The sequence below is a fragment of the Geotrypetes seraphini genome, chromosome 11, assembly GCF_902459505.1.
Source record: "Geotrypetes seraphini chromosome 11, aGeoSer1.1, whole genome shotgun sequence".
In the NCBI taxonomy this organism is placed as follows: Eukaryota; Metazoa; Chordata; class Amphibia; order Gymnophiona; family Dermophiidae; genus Geotrypetes; species Geotrypetes seraphini.
The window spans coordinates 46,061,347-46,078,774 of NC_047094.1; the positions used below are offsets into that span (position 1 = coordinate 46,061,347).

Below are 17,428 nucleotides of genomic sequence, written 5' to 3' on the forward strand. Positions count from 1 at the left end.
ATCGTCATTGGTCCCTTGTATTTTTTAACATTTTTAAAGATAGTTTTGTTTTAAATTTATATTTCAAAAACGTATGCCAGTACTTATCTTTAGCTACGCGGGTGGGGGTACGCACTCCGACGTAGACTACGTTTCGCCCCACAGGGCTGTATCAAGGAATCCCCCTCAAATATACCAGCTCATGCTCCCCGCGTCAAGGGGGATTTACTAAGGGGAGATCGTGCCAATCCAACCTGATCGGCTTCTTTGACTGGGTGACGAGGAAGCTGGATGTTGGTGAGTCCCTGGACATCGTCTATCTGGATTTCAGCAAAGCATTTGATAGCGTGCCACACCGCAGGTTGCTGAACAAGATGAGTTCTTTAGGTTTGGGCGACACTTTAACAAAATGGGTTGGGAACTGGCTTGGAGGTAGGCTTCAGAGGGTGATGGTGAATGGCACTCCCTCCGAGATGTCGGAGGTGATAAGTGGAGTGCCACAGGGCTCCGTCCTAGGCCCGATCTTGTTCAACATCTATATAAGAGACCTGACAGAAGGGCTTCGAGGTAAAATAACATTGTTTGCCGATGATGCCAAACTGTGCAATGTAGTGAGCAAAAGCACAACAGACAAAAAAGCAATGACAGACGATATGGTGCATGACTTACTTCTGCTGGAGCACTGGTCTAGGTCCTGGCAACTCAGTTTCAATGCCAAAAAATGCAAAGTCATGCACCTGGGAAGCCAGAATCCATGCAAGATCTACACCCTAAATGGCGAGATCCTGACAAGAACTGTAGCAGAAAGAGACTTGGGAGTGATTGTCAGGGAAGACATGAAGTCGGCAAACCAAGTGGAGCAAGCTTCATCCAAAGCAAGGCAAATCATAGGTTGCATACGCAGGAGTTTCATCAGCCGTAAACCTGAAGTCATTATGCCACTATATAGATCCATGGTGAGACCGCACCTGGAGTACTGTGTGCAATTCTGGAGGCCGCATTACCGCAAAGATGTGCTGAGACTGGAGTCGGTCCAGAGAATGGCCACCAGGATGGTCTCGGGACTCAGGGAGCTCCCGTACGAGGAGCGGTTGGGGAATTTGCAGCTCTACTCACTCGAGGAGCGTCGAGAGAGGGGAGACATGATCGAGACATTCAAATATCTCACGGGCCGCATCAAGGTGGAAGAAGACATCTTCTTCTTCAAGGGTCCCGCGGCAACAAGGGGGCATTCGTGGAAAATCAGGGGCGGGAAACTGCACAGTGACACTAGGAAGTTCTTCTTCACTGAAAGGGTGGTTGATCGCTGGAATAGTCTTCCACTTCGGGTTATTGAGGCCACCAGTGTGGCGGATTTTAAGGCCAGATGGGATAGACATGTGGGATCTATCCGCAAAGATAGATAGTGAGGATCACTGGGGTGGGCAGACTTGATGGGCCTTGGCCCTTATCTGCCGTCTATTTCTATGTTTCTATGTTTCTGAGGAATGTAATAACAATTATTAACTGGGAAGTTATCCGCATTGGGTAATCCCAGTATTTCCTTAAAATATTTCCTTAACAATATTTCTGAAGATAACAAATGTGTCACTGGGAAATTAACCAAGCGTAAATTCCTCCCCCTATGCATATTTTCTAACATTTCAATTTTAGAATGTAACAACGTAGAGTCCTTAACTGCAGATACTGAGACAGCTTGCAATGTACTGCTTTGAGTTTCAACCAATCCTAATCTTTTTTCTAAACATCCTAAATTAGAATCCACATTTTCAAACTTTTGAGCCACAGAGTGTGAATAGTCCAATGTTTGTTTCATCGATTCTCTGAGAAACCCTTCAACCCTAGAAATGCCTAACCACAAATCTTTAAGGGTAATATCTTGTTTTTCCACTGCCTGTGGTTGCTCATCTACAACACCTGTAAAATCAAGTGGTTTAGGTATTTCAGTAAAAGCCAATTTATTTATCTGAGTAGATGATACCATAAAACCAGTAGAAATAGTGGGGGTTATATTCCCACTAACACCAGATATTGGATGAAGAGGGGGTGTCCTTTCGAGGGGGCTCAATGATGCTCCGGATATGGGAGAGTTCGAATCAAGTATAGTTAATGCTGGAGTTTCACTAGGAAATGTCAGATGTCTGTCCATAGGACCTGAAACAGCAGGTGTAGAACTCTTTGGCTTGACTTTCCTTTTACCCATAGTAGAAAAATTTTAATTATACAACCTGAACTCCTAGACTCCCACTCCACAGCTCCACGTTGCTCCAAGGAGCTCCCAAGGGGCGGAACCAGCCCCTTAGGGCACGCCCCTTTGGCCACGCCCTGCGGCCGCAGGCTGTATTTTAGAGGCAAAAGTCGAGGCAGGGAGGACGGACCCAGTGACGTCAGGGGTCGTCCTCCGAAGTGCCTGTCCGAATCTGCTACAATGCACCAATGCTGCTACGGGCTCTTCAGGGCAGCGATAGAGTCTCCTCCTGCGTCCACAGTAACAGGCAAGTGTCCCCCCGGCTTTAGCTTTTCTAAAGGTTTAAATTGCAGGTCTGGCATGTTTCAATGGTTTAACTTAAGGCAGATTGTTGGCAACCCAACAAGATACAAAGCGTGGGATGAACACAGAGGATCTAGAATCAGAAAATAATATTCAAAATTGAACTAAGGCCAGTACTGGGCAGATTTGCACGGTCTGTGTCTGTATATGGCCGTTTGGTGGAGGATGGGCTGGGGAGGGCTTCAATGGCTGGGAGAGTGTAGATGGGCTGGAGTAGGTTTTAATGGAGATTTCGGCAGTTGGAACCCAAGCACAGTACTGGGTAGAGCTTTGGATTCTTGCCCAGAAATAGCTAAAGAGAAAAAAAATTAAATTGAATCAAGTTGGGCAGACTGGATGGGCCATTCGGGTCTTTATCTGCCGTCATCTACTATGTTACTATGTTTTCTGAGAGATATGAACCTTTTGAGTCTGGTGTTGGTGTTTGTGCTGCCTTCATTTGAGTTTACTGAGGAAATTTTGTTCAAGGATTTCACTTTGAAAACAGTATTTTTGGTATCTATTTGTTCAGCTTGGAGGATTTTGGAATCGCAGGCCTGGTGACTTTGAAGGAGAAAGTGGTTCTCTGGCCTGTTCCCTCTTTCTTCCAAAGGTGGTATCCAGTGTACTGATTTTGGAGTGGTGAAAAAAGAGCAGCTAGAGATATGAGGAAAAAAATTAGGAGGAGAGCAGAAAAATTAAAGAAAGTGTTAAAGTAGGTCATAGAATAGTGAAGGCAGATAAAGGCCAAATGGCACATCCAGTCTGCCTATCCACACCATCCACTATCTCTTCTCTCCCTAAGAGATCCAACATGCCTGTCCCACACTTTCTTGAATTCATACAGAGTCTTTGTCTCAACCACCTCTACCAGGAGACTATTCCATGCATCTACCACCCTTTCTATGAAAAAGTATTTCCTTGGATTACTTCTGAGCCTATCACCTCTTCGTCCTATGCCTTCTCATTCCAGAGCTTCCTTTCAAATTTGAGATTTTCCTCATGTGCATTTTTGCCATTTAGGTTTTTAAACATTTCTATCATATTTCCCCTCTCCTGCCTTTCCTTCAAAGTATACATATTGAGATCTTTAAGTGTGTCCCCATATGTCTTATCCCCAACTATTTTAGTAGCCTTCCTCTGGACCTACTCCATCCTGTTTATATCTTTTTGAAGGTGCAGTCTCAAGAATTGTACACAATATTCTAAATGAGGTCTCACCAGAGTCTAATAGAGGGACATCAATACCTCATTTTTCCTACTGGCCATACATCTCCCTTTAGTCATAGTTTTATCAGCTAAGTCTTTAAACATCGTAGGTTCAACATGTTTCGCCTGAAGGCTTTGTCAAGAACAAGTCCCCCTTCCGCAGCATCCTGACAAACTATCTTCTATCTAAAGATGCTGCGGAGCAAAACAAAAGGGGGGACTTGTTCTTGACAAAGCCTTCGGGCGAAACATGTTGAACCTACAATGTTTAAAGACTTAGCTGATAAAATTATGACTAAAAGCTAAGTACAAAGTTTTTAACTTACTAATTAAAATTTTGGAATTGATTCTCACAAGTGAATTATGCACATGAATTGCACGGAGCACTTTATAAAATTATAATTTATGTCTGATGATGAGATTTAAGCCAACAAGAAAAATAAGCCCAAGAATAAATTGGCTAGTGGTTGGCATGATCTGAAGACTTCAAATTAACTATAAAAATTTATGATAAGTTTAAAAGAATTTTTAATGCCGTTTTTTGCTTTGGATTATATGAAACATTAACGGCGATTTTGAACAACATTAGGCTATATATATATATATATATACACACACACTCTTTAAATTACTGGCATAAAAGAGCATACTTTGACGAGGCACACACATATTTTGCCAGTAGACATATATAGGAGTGGAGTATAGATTATAAAATATACTAATCTATGTTCATACTTAAAAATAATTATAGCATGTATATTGATTCTTGTTGAGCCTGAGCTGAAAATAAGCCCCGCCTACCTGGGCCCACCCACGACTAAACCACTGCAGAAAATTAACTGGTTAAGCTCTGCTGTTATCTTTGCTCCTTTGTAATGTTTTGAGAATTGACCCTTTTATTAACAGGTTTTCAATTCCTCTTTGTGCAATATTTATAGGTTTTCTGATTTTAAAAATCTATTTAAGTAGAAGAAAACTACAAGGGCTCTCTCTTTAGCTAGCAGAGCACATAGTGGGAGTAATTTTATAATTTGTCATCTGGACTGAGAGGGTAGAAAAGTACCTATTTGAAGCCTAATTTATAAAGACATAGAGGTACCTTTTTGTTATCTTTAGAAAATGCTAGCACAAATCCTGCAAAAGTCATGCCTATATTGTAGGTGCAGACACTGCCTGCCTGCAAGCAAATGTAAATGTACACACAGTCATACATATATTATAACATATGCACATAAATCATGACTTCACCTCAGACAATGCATCCAAGTGAATGTGCATACAGGTACCTGCAATCTTGTCATCACTAATTATATTTTATGTGTAGAGTAATTCATAAAAGACATTATACACAGGTTTATTAGCTTGTACACAAGAAAATGAATTTATAAAATTACCCAAGTTTAGATATCTGTACCTTATGTTGTTTCTGTCTTAATCATGCCCCTTTACCTGGAATATCGTGTATTGTCTTGTAGGGGAAGTCGAGAAGTTGTGGATGATGGATCTGTTCCTGGTGATGGACTTGGGGCTGCAGGACTAGATTCTAGCTTTTATGGGCATTTAAAACGGAACTGGGTTTGGACAAGCTATATAATAAATAAAATCAAGAAGGTTGGTAATACAGTGTCCTTTTCTTCCTGAAATCAGCTTAGTATTCTTGTAATTTAGAGAGAGAAATCATATGAAATAATGGGTTTATCTGTATGAAATCTTGGCATTTGGTTGCTTTCTGCAAACTTTATTTATTCTCTTCTTGAGTGCATCATTGGACTGTATTCCATGTTTGCATCATTTACAATTTTATCTAGTTGCATATGTCCTGGAGGACCACCAGCTAGTCTGGTTTTCAGGATAGCCCTAATGAATATGCATGGAGCAGATTTGCATGCCTGTCACCTCCATCATATGTAAATCTCTCTCATGCATATTCATTAGGGCTAACCTCATGAATGTTAAAGGCACGAGTGGGCAATCATTTTGTGTGTTAATCAGAGGAGCTACTATAAATATCTTTTTATCTGTAAGCCATATGAAGCTGATGCTGTGCTCCGGATACTTGGTCAAAAGCTGCTTGCACCGTTTCAAGCATGTGTCTTTGTTGTGTACATTTAACTCTTGGGCACAACTCTTTTTAAGACACTTTAATTTCAGATCGTCATGAATTGTCCTAACCACAGTTGTCTGGATTATTCATGCTTCTCTTGCTATTTGGCGAGTTGTTTGGTGTGTTTGCAGCACATCCTCCTGGCTCAGTACAAGATTGCGTACAAAGTCCTTGTGCTCTTGTGTGCAAATTGAGAGTGGTCGTACACTGCCTGGCTTACGATCCACAGATCTTACATAGTAGCACATCAAGGCCGTTTTTGTTCCAACCTTTCTGTGGGAACTCTTTCAACAATCATCACTGCTGTAACCTTTTAGCAGTACCAAGTTATTATCAGAATTCAGTCTTTTGCAGTGAAAACCATTTTGATACAGAGACTGTTTACAGACTATCGTCTGCTTCTGCACATATCCCATAGCAACAGCTCATTTTCATAAGGTAGTGTTTCTGCTTGTATCCCATAGATACAATTCATTTTCACAAGGTATTGTGGTGCGGTGGGAAATATTTACAGCACTTTATATCGACTTCATTCAGGACACAATGCACTAAATTTCATAAAAATCATCTGAGTTCTGTGGAAGATACAACAAAAAAGCCTCAATCAGGGGGTCTTAAACAAAGATATAAAATATACCCCACATTTAAATCATTGACATAAAAACCTCCCTCCTTCCATTTATTTATTTAAATGTATTAAAAAAAAGAGTTTTGGTTTTTAAAAAAAATTTTTGCTTTTTTTTTTCTAAAAATAATCCTATATAATAAAAGGTTACTGGCGCATGCGCTGTTAAAACAGCATGTTCCCTGCCGCTGTGGTGTGTGATTCGTGGCCGTGTTCCATTTTAGAACCCGGCGGCAGGGAACATTCTGGCCACTCCCCTCCTCCCGCCCTCACTCACCAACTGCTGCTGGGAGGAAGCACAGGCAAGCCGGACCCCTGAGACAGAAGCGCCTGCAGGAGGAGGCCCCCACCGCCGCCCGCCAACACCTTCCCAGTCTCCTGAGCTGCGTCCTCTCCCCCCCCGATTGCCGACCTTGGCCGCTGACAAGTGCTGTGTCCCTCCGTGCCGAATTCCATTTTCGAATTCAGCACAGAGAGACACAGCACAGCCAGCGACTCCCCCCTCCCGCCCTCACTCACCGCCAAAACCAGCTACTTTAAAGCCTCCTCCTTCTCGCCGGCTCACCCGCATTTAAATTCAGAAAAAAGCACTGCATCGCGCTACTGCTGGCCTCGCCGTCTTCTGTCCACTGCGGCCCGCCCTCTCTGACTACTTCCTGTTTCCGCAATGGTTGGCCGCAGTGGATAGAAGATGCTGAAGCCAACATTAGCGCGGTGCAGAGCTTTACTCTGAATTTAAACATGGCGGCTGGGAAGGGAGCGGGAAATGCTGCTGCTGCACAGGGAAGGCCGGGAAATGCTGCTGCTGCTGCACAGGAAAGGCTGGGAAATCCTGCTGCTGCACAGGGAAGTGTGTGTGTGGGGGGGGGGAATGCTGCTTCTGTACTGGGAAGACTGAGAAATGCTACTGCAGCATAGGGAAGTGTGTGTGTGGGTGGGGAAAATGCTGCTTCTGTACAGGGAAGACTGAGAAATGCTACTGCAGCATAGGGAAGTGTGTGTATGTGGGGGGGAATGCTGCTTCTATACAGGGAAGGCCGGGAAATGCTGCTGCTGCACAGGGAAGTGTGTGTGTGTGGGGGAAATGCTACTTCTGCACAGGGAAGGCCAGGAAATGCTGCTGCTGCATAGGGAAGGGTGAGAAATGCTGCTGCTGCACAGGGAAGTGTGTGTGTGTGGGTGGGAAATGCTGCTTCTGCACAGGGAAGGCCGGGAAATGCTGCTGTTGCACTGGGAAGTGTGTGTATGGGGGGGTGGGGTGGAAATGCTGCTGCTGCACAGGGAAGGGTGGAAGGGAAATGCTGATGCATAGGGAAGTGGAGGGGACGGAGAGGGAAAGTGGACCTGGGAGCAATCTTGGTTTGCTTTGGGGGAGGGGAGACAGAAGGGGGCCATGGAGAGACAGAAAGAGAGGCAGGCTAGCAGCACATTAGAACGAAAGACAGACACACAAAAAGACAGCAGGCAGGGAGAGAGACAGAAAGAAAGAAAGAAAGACAGACAGAAAGGGTGCCAGAGAGAGAACCAAAAAGAAAGAAGGACAGACAGCGGGAGGGAGAAAGACAGAAAGAAAGGAAGAGAGAGATAGGGGCAGGGAGAGACACAGAAAGAAAGACAGACAGACATATATTCTAGCACCCATTAATGTAACGGGCTTAAACACTAGTTTATTATAACAGTTTATTTCTAGACCAGATTTGAAATAAGCAATTAATAGCAAATTTCTAAGAAGTGAGAAAAAAATTTTCCTCTCGATGGTAACACCAGCTCATTTCAGTCAGCCAAACAACATTAATATTGAAAAGAAACATTTATTTTCTTATGGAGATGTCAAACAGAGGAATATCTTCTTTATAATCCACATATTACTGAACACCAACAGCAATGAATCAAAAAGCAGAATGGTGTTCAGTAATATGATTGTGGACATTTCCACAAGAAATGATAAAAGTATACATATTGGAAAACACCATGTGGGCAGTTTTGAAATGCCCTTTTACCTGGCTCTTTAACAGTCCACTTGCAGGTTGCCTACTGGAGAGAGACCTTCCTCCTAACTCCCATGAGCTACCTGTGCCACCAGTTGGCCTGGTGATAGGCCCAGTTATCTGATGTGATCTTAATTGTGACATCCCAAATGTGAATTTCATAATACACTTCTGTGGGGTTTGTTTTTTAGGATAATTTGGTTTCTGAAGGCGGTAATACAGTGCGACTGCAGACTTTCCTAAACAGACATTCTCTTCCGCTATCAGGTAATATTTGAATAGTAAATTTATATCAACATCTGAATCTGTTTTGAATAAAATTTCTTAGATTTCTTTATTCTTTGTAGAATTCATAGCAAAAATGAGAGATGTGGAAGAACATTCAATATGGCTCATAGCATAAAAAAAAAAACCAACATCCATCTCTTAGCCATTTAACAGGAAAAACATCAGGATTTCCTATTTGAATATACATGAGAAGGATGTCTTTCCACTGAAAAAGCCTAAAATAATCAGCCATTTTCTAAAATAAAACATGCAAAATATGAACTCCAGAAAACCAGGCACAAGAACAACTGTAATCATTTATACAAAAATGGCCACACAGAGGGGCAGCCTAGTGAACAGTGAGATGTATTTTAAATATTAAAACCCAGGTACAAATTCCACCTTAATTTCATTGTTGTTAGCCGTACTGAGTCTTGAAATACACTACTGTAGTAGCCATCATGCTTACATGTGTCTTACAAATTTAGGTATGGTAAGTAGTTCCAGGAGGGCTAAAATATTTGTACAGAAATAAAGAGTTAACGTGGGAGTTGCAGCTGGGTCTCGTTGTTCAGAGTCCATTGCACTGATCACTAGGCTACACCTTACACTTGCTTGCTGCTCTTTTAGGAATGGCTTTAATATCTGAAGCTGTCATAGATCCTGGTATCCAATGTCATGTTCACTTAGAGTGGTGGGAGGGGTCAGTAACCATTGGGAGATTAAAAAGGAGTCATGCTTACATCCCTCCAGTAGTCAGCTGCTCAATCAGGGCACTTCTTTGAACCCTGGATATGATTGAACATGTTTATATAAAAACATCCTTTTTCTTTTGCCTTGGACGTTTGTTTCCATTCCATTATTGCTGAAAGACATCCTAATTTTGAGCCCTCCCTAGTTCCACCCAAAACATGCCTTCAACACACCCTTTTGCTATTTGGAAGAACTACAGTGTAAAACATCCATATTCTGCCTTTCAAAACTTGTGATTTGAACATTTTCGGCAGATGGATGTGTTTTTTGGCCATTTTGAGATGACCATCAGCTTTGAAAATGAACATCTTAGCCACTTTTTCAGTCCTGGAAAAATGACTAGTTTTTCATAAACTTGAATTAACATGCTTTGTCATTTCCAGTTCCTTATTTTTTGTATTTTAACTATTCTTGGTCTGTCTGTCTGTTTTTGTTTTTTGTGCATCTGTTTATTTAATTAAAAATCATATCCTGCACCAGCTACAGATCTGAAGGGCAAACAAAAAATATACATAATTTAACATTAAAAAAGAATTCAAAAACAGTATAAAAATACAAAAGAAAATAAATACAATGCTGCCTCAAAATGCATATAAATTACAGTGCTCCAGGTATCCTCATTATCATCAGTACTGTTCAATATATTTATGAGCTCCCCAGGTAACATCTCCTTCACTGATGGAGAATATCTGCTATCCTACGCAGATGACACCTTTCTCCTAATTCCACTCAATACAAATGTGAACAAAACTTCCCTAAAAGTCTCTAAAAACATTGACAAAATCTATTCTTGAGCATTATCCAATAAACGAAACACTACTAAAACAAGATTACTCTGGTTCCACAAAACCATACAAATTATTCCTATGAGCCTACCATTTACCCTCAGGCACAACATTAAATATAGAAAAAATTTCCAAGGTCCTTGGAATCATGCTAGACTCCACACTCTTACGAACCCCAAATTTCCAGTTTATTTATTTATTTTTCTATACTGCTCTCCCAAAGGAGCTCAGAACGGAGTACAGTATCCCATTTTTTCGACAATAAAAATTTTAGGGGTCTATCTAGACCAGTGGTCTCAAACTCATGGCCCGGGGGCCACATGCGACCCGCCAGGTACTAGTTTGAGGCCCTTATTATGTTTATCATAATCACAAAAGTAAAATAAAAGTTTCTTGATCATATGTCTCTTTAGCTATAAATGACAATATTATTATTAAGACTTAGCCGAAAAGAAAGATTTATAAACTATAAAGAGTTTTACCTCATGCAAAATTGTCATTTCTTTAATAAGACATTAACTATTTTTTCTGAGGCCCTCCAAGTACCTACAAATCCAAAATGTGGTCCTGCAAAGGGTTTGAGTTTGAGACCACTGATCTAGACCAAGAACTTACCTTAGATGTTCAAATTAATTCTTTAGTTAAAAAATACCATTTTCAGACCTTATTTCACTTTTGATGTGTTTATACTTTTGGTACAATCCTTAGTGTTAGGTCCTCTAGGCTATTGTAACCTGATATATTTAGCTACAAGTAAAAAGAACATCGAAAGGATGCAGATCATTCAAAATGCAGCCGTCAGATTGATATGCAACTTAAATTTGATCATATTTCGGAATACTACTGACATTTTGCACTGGGCCCAGGGAGAAGGAAGATGGAGGAGTCAGGAGAGCAGGCTAAACATGAACAGACTCCCCATTTTTTTAAAAAACTGTCCAGGCATCCGGATAGTTCTCTAAAAAGAGGACATGTCTGGGTTTTCACGGATGTCTGGTAACTCTTAAAAAAACCTTGTACACAAGCTTATTTTATAATGTTCTGCCCTGTAACAGAGGGAGGCAGAAAGGACTTACCAGAATCTTTATCCTTATTTTTAATTTTTTTTTCTTTCAAAACAGGCTTTTCCTATTCGGTTGGACAGCTCCAATATGGTTAGGATTTATTAACATTGTAGCCTGTAATTTTATTTTTTTTATTTTTTCTTTTTTCAGTGTTTATAATTTTTATTCATTTTACAACTTACATCAAGTGTATCCATCAAGACTTTATCCTGATGCAAACAATTGGAAAGTTATTCTTCAGCCCCTAAAATTTGCTGAAAATTATTCTGAGACCCACAGTGGAATAGTGAAACGACTGTGAAATGTGTGTGAAACATGTCTTAGGGTAGCATTTTGTGGGTTCGCCAGCCTATTCATTGTAGATCTCTTTTGTTTTGATTTTTTGGTTTGTTGTTATTGTTGTCATTCTTATTGTTGTTTTTTTAAAAAAAATGTGTTTATCAAAAGCACAAATAAAAAAAAGCAAAAACACAACTATACTATACCAACCTTATAAAACAAATAAACTAGCAGAGAGAATTATTGATAGAACCCAACCCCCAGACCCAGCTCAGGGGACTGTGGCACCCTGAGTAAACTTTTGCATTAGCACCCTCCATCCCAGTAATCTGGTATCTCTCTCCTCCCCCCTACCCCACCTTTGATCCAGTATCTCCCGCTCTTTCTCAAGTCTCCCCCTCCTGCTGCACCAGGTGAGGCACAGGGTCAGGACACTGATGATAAAAGGGGCAAAAATCCCAGTCCATTATCTCTAGAAGTTTGAAAGTAGACTGGACTAGAATTTTAGCACCCTTTATCACCAGTGCCCTGAGCCAGGGCCTCACTTGGTCCACAGGTTGAGCCATGCCATCCCCATACCAAAAGCCCTCTATAGCCACAGATTTTGCCCTCCCCTCAAGCCGAAGTTAGCATATTTGCCTCCAAGTACACCATGGACTCTTCAGTGTACCTATAAATTTGTTACTATAGATCTTTTTAAATATCCTGCTGGTTCTATTTCAGCACTGGACATAGATATTTTCTTTCTTTCTACCACACAGATGAATGATCTAATCGAAATATACTGATGTCATTCTATTGTTTTAGCAAATAGGTTAAATATCATGGGAGGGGCACAACGTGCCACTGAGCTGGCTGCTGAGAACGAAGAGCTGATTCAGGTTGAAAAGGAAGGAACATTAGAGAACAAGAAAGGCGGTGGTGGCAAAAACCAAAAACGCAAAAGGCTTAAAAAGGACAGTGGCAAGAAGACAAAGAAAAAAAGAAAAGGTAATGGTATAATGGGCCATTTAACTCACGCAACAAGATGTGTATAAGTTTCCCTTTGAAAATTGGTATAAATATGCTCGTACTCTCCCTTTATAAATTACTCTCTGAAAAATACATTTTGATCTGATGTGATGTGCATTTATTGTATAGAGCAGGGATCACAAAGTCCCTCCTTAAGGGCTGCAATCCAGTTGGGTTTTCAGAATTTCCCCAATGAATATGCATTGAAAGCAGTGCATGCACATAGATCTCATGCATATTCATTGGGGAAATCCTGAAAACCCGACTGAATTGCGGTCCTCAAGGAGGGACTTTGAAACCCCTGGTATAGAGTATACACATAAACACTGATTCTTTCCCAGCTGGATCCCCCTGCTCCCCAGGAGTAGTAAATTTGTTTCCCATTTCTGCACATAAAACCACTGTTTTATGCATATAAATGGCTTTCAGACTTAACCTCTGAGGAGATAGTTTTCAGGCTGCCTGCATTGTGCAAAATCCATGTGTAGGTGAGTATGGTTTTATTTTATTTTATTTACCTACCTGCCTTTGCATCGGTTTTTGAAATTTGATATGTTTGGTCGCATGCACTTGCTTCTGCCATTGGTAGAAATTTGCACTTGTCTTTCCATAAAGTAACTACCCCCTCAGGGACTGTGTAGTTTGTGGACTTTTAGCTACACAGATGAGCAGTTTTCAGAAAACAGATTAATGTTGGTCAGGGGGGAGGTTTGCCGGCAGGAGGACTTGGGATCCCTCCTGCCATTGACAAGTTCGGAGGGAGGTTTGCCGGCAGGAGGGCTTCGGATCCCTCCTGCCACGATCAGGAGGGGATGGTTATAGAATTCTGTAACTGGCGTTGTTTTTGACAGACACCCGTTACAGAATCCTGCTTTTAGGTGAAGGACTTGCCCCTCCTTCGCCTAAAAGGTCTTGTTTTGGGGTTTGGGACTTGGGTGATTTTTTGGTTGGGAATGTGTCTTAAGGATAGATATAGTAGTTGTAATCTATTTGTTATATCACACAGTAACGTACAGTCAATTTAATATCCAATTTGCAAGTTCTTCCAGAATTAATCCAGGAACCTCTCCTCCCTTGTAACCAAAAAAAACAAACAAAAACCAAAACTGTTGTAACTTCACTGGAAATGTCCAGTTAGCTCTTTTGTAATCCGCTTTGAACTGCAAGGTATAGGTGGAATAGAAGTCCCTAATGTAATGTAATTGTTTGGGTGATTAAACTGCTGAACGTAGAGGTAGGCCATTCTCAAAAGAAACCACATTTTGGATGTTTTTTTTGAGAATGGACATTTCCCTGCTGCCTACTTTCTGTGTCTAGGGACTTAGGCCAAAAAGGGACTTAGACTTTTTTTTATTATGCCTCCATGGGTTTTCAACAGAAGCATTTCAAACAGGAAAAAAAAAGAAGTTCCCAGACTTGAAGCCACTCAAGGTTTCAGTAGCTCTTCAGAGATCGTCACAGGACAGAGACATTCTTGAACTCTGTCTTGGTACCTCTGAAATTGTTGTAGAGCAGTAGCACATGATAATGCATATTTTCTTAGCTTGCCTTTTTAGCCCTTTGGCTTTAGTCTGTTCTTGGAAGGGAAGCGTGGCTGGTATTTTCTTTGGGCTGGTTGTATGTCTGCTTGCCTGTTCGTTTACTTGCTGGCTCAGGGATTGTACAGCTGGTATATAGTCAGGATTTAGTTTATTCTCGGTTTCCACAGCTAGTCAGGGTGCAGTACCCATCTTTGCCAGTCTGGAGAGACTAAAGGAAAGCAAATTAGCAGGTAAAATCTTATTTATCCTTGCTAAATACTGAAATGTTAGAGCTCATTCTTCAAGCAGTAATTGAGTAAAGTACAGTCAAACCTCGGTTTGTGAGTAATGCGGTTTGCAAGTGTTTTGCAAGACGAGCGAAACACTTGAGCAACCTGTAACTCGAGCAAACTGTAACTTGATTTTCGAGCCCCGATCCGACCCCGGGAACCGGCAGTATTGTTCCCCCAGAGGCCACCGGCGCTGCTCCCTCCCTTCACGATTGCCTCCTCCCTTCCCCCCCCCCCACTGACCAGCCCTGTCCTTACCTGTGCACCGCCGGTGTTAGAAAGTGCCTGCATCCAGTTTTCTGCTGGGCTGCTGCTGGACCTTGAGCATCTGCGCATGCTCAAGGCCTTCTGGATCTCACCCTCTCCGAGATTCTTATGAGATCTCGAGTCTCAAGAGAATCTCAGAGAGGGTGAGATCCAGAAGGTCTTGAGCATGCGCAGATGCTCAAGGCCCAGCAGCAGCCCAAAAGAAAACCGGTGGCAGGCACTTTCTAACACAGCATGGGTAAGGACAGGGTTGGTCAGTGGAGTAGAAGGGAGGGAGTAGCACCGGTGGCCTCAGGGGGAGCAATACTGCTGGTTCCCGGGGTTGGGTTGGGTGGAATGAATCATTCGAGTTGCCATTATGGCCTTTGGGGAAAGTTGCTTTGCTATACGAGTACTTTGAATTGCGAGTATGCTTCTGGAACGAATTATGCTCGCAAACCAAGGTACCACTGTAATTGAAAGAGTTGATTACCAGGGTAATCAAACTACATCTGAATGATGGGTATAAAACATACTCTAGTTCATAGCCTATAAAATAGTGTGATTGCCTTATTAGTCTACTTTAAAGGTAATAAATTAACCATTTAATTGGCAGATGGTGAAACAGCTAATTTACACAACTTGTTATTAAACAAGAGCAACAGTATCAAGGTAACGGGCATATGGAGATTCAGATTTCCCATAAGAGCCATAGAAACACATGTCGCTTCTGAGCAACAATGCCAAATAAAGAGCTAAAACTAAAGAAATGTATTGCTTTATGTTTATTAGATTAAATGTAATAGTTGACTATAAATAAAACAAGCCATCAGTAAATGAGATTCTTTGTCCTCATTTTCTGTTTCTATGAAGAAGAGAAGATAAAGCGAGGCCGCTACCATGACGAGGCAGATCAGAGTGCTCTGCAGAGAATGACACGCCTAAGAGTGGCCTGGACAGCACAGGAAGACGGGCTGCTTATGCTTTGTCGAATAACCAGTCACTTCCTTAATAAAAAGGTGGGGAATAAACCTGATGGATAATAATAAATAATAGGGTTCAATATTCAAAGCAATTTAATTTGCCAGAAATGGCTCCTGTTCAGTTAAATATCCAAATTGTAATTGGCTGACACGTATTCCCATTGGTGAGAATGTTTGGACCTAATTAAATAGAAAAGAAAAATTAATATAATGGACATCAGTATGAGCTCCTGTTCAGTTAAATCACCTGTCCAGGGCTAACTCTAATTTTCAGCAACACTTAACCAGTTAGTGCCGAACTGCAAACTGGCTACTTTAGGGGTGTTCCAAGAGTTGAGTTTGCGCCTGGCTGGTTAAGTGCTGATATTCAGCACTTAACCGGTCGAGTTAACCTCATAAATAGGACTGCATAAGAGTCAGTCCTTTACCATAGCCAGTTCAGTGCTGAATATTGTACTTAACTGTCTGTGTGTTAGCAAGCTCTGCAGAACCGAATAGTCAGTGCTGAAGCCCGGATGTTGCTCAGTATTGAATATTCAGGTCTATCCACCCAGCAGCATTGCCACTGGCTGAATATTACCTCATACATTATAAATTGTTAGGACTAATCCCTGCCACTTGACTGACTGCTGAGTGTTTCAGCCAGGGCAGATATTCCAAACCATGTGTAAGAATACAGTTGGATCCAAACACTGCACTTTAACTTGGTTAATTGAATTCACTTTGGCTGCATAGTGCAGTGTGAAATTGAAGACTGAATGATGTGTATGCAAACATGGAATGTCAAGGGACAATGTGACCTGGAATGTCCACTTCCAAGGGAACCAGAAATTGGTGCTAATATTCTTGATTTTGATTTGGTGTGATGGTACACTGGAACTCTTATCTGCCAACAATAACAGAGATATGTGGTAAAACAAATTAGCCTTTTGCTTGTTAAGCTGTTATGCATCATGTGTCATGAATACAATTTACAAATGATCCACATAAAGATACAGAGACTCCACATACATTGGGCTTTGCACCAATTTTCTTTCTCTTTGAAAATTACTGCAGGTGGAAACTGCTTTTTATATGGGTAGAATTTAACTTTTTTTTTTTTTTTTAATTTTTATTTATAAAATTTTCATTCTTACAATAAATGAATAGCATAATATTTAGTTTATAATAATTATAGTTGTGTGTACAATATCATATCATATATATTGAATCCCTTTCCCCTGTTATTTGTTTTTTCATTTTTCCTCATATTAATTTCTATATTTCCCTCCCTAACCCTATAATATTATTATCAATGTTTTAAGATATCTGATCTTTAGAATATTTTGTCAATGGATCCCATATTTTCTTAAAATTTTTTATATTTCCTTGTTGTAATGCCAATATTTTCTCCATTTTGTATATGTGACACACCGAGTTCCACCTGAATGTATAATTTAGCTTGGTATAATCCTTCCAATTTTGTGTGATTTGCTGCATGGCAACTCCTGTCAATATTAAAAGCAATTTGTTATTGTTTGCTGATATTGGACTTTGTGTTCTCATTGCAGTACCAAATAATATGGTATCATATGAGAGACCAATATGATTTTCTAGTAATATGTTAATTTGGGGCCAAATTAAATTCCAAAAGGCTTTTATGCAAGGACAAAAAAAAATTAAATGATCTAATGTCCCTACTTCTATTTTACAATGCCAGCATCTATTAGATCTAGTATTATCTATTTTTTGCAAGCGCGTCAGGGTCCATAACACTCTATGTAATAAAAATAGAATTTAACTTGAAAGTAGAGAA

At 40.8% G+C, this 17,428-nt stretch overlaps 1 protein-coding gene across 3 annotated transcripts in view; it reads left to right on the forward strand.

Moving 5' to 3' along the window:
• The window catches only part of GTF3C1 (general transcription factor IIIC subunit 1), a 150,014-nt gene that overhangs the window by 97,075 nt on the left and 35,511 nt on the right, over positions 1 to 17,428 (forward strand). For all 3 annotated transcript variants that reach the window (XM_033963012.1, XM_033963013.1, XM_033963014.1), the window contains 4 exons: positions 5,194 to 5,329; positions 8,627 to 8,702; positions 12,391 to 12,573; positions 15,524 to 15,669. In XM_033963012.1, coding sequence (XP_033818903.1) covers positions 5,194 to 5,329; positions 8,627 to 8,702; positions 12,391 to 12,573; positions 15,524 to 15,669 — 541 coding nt within the window. The remainder of the gene's footprint in view (positions 1 to 5,193; positions 5,330 to 8,626; positions 8,703 to 12,390; positions 12,574 to 15,523; positions 15,670 to 17,428) is intronic.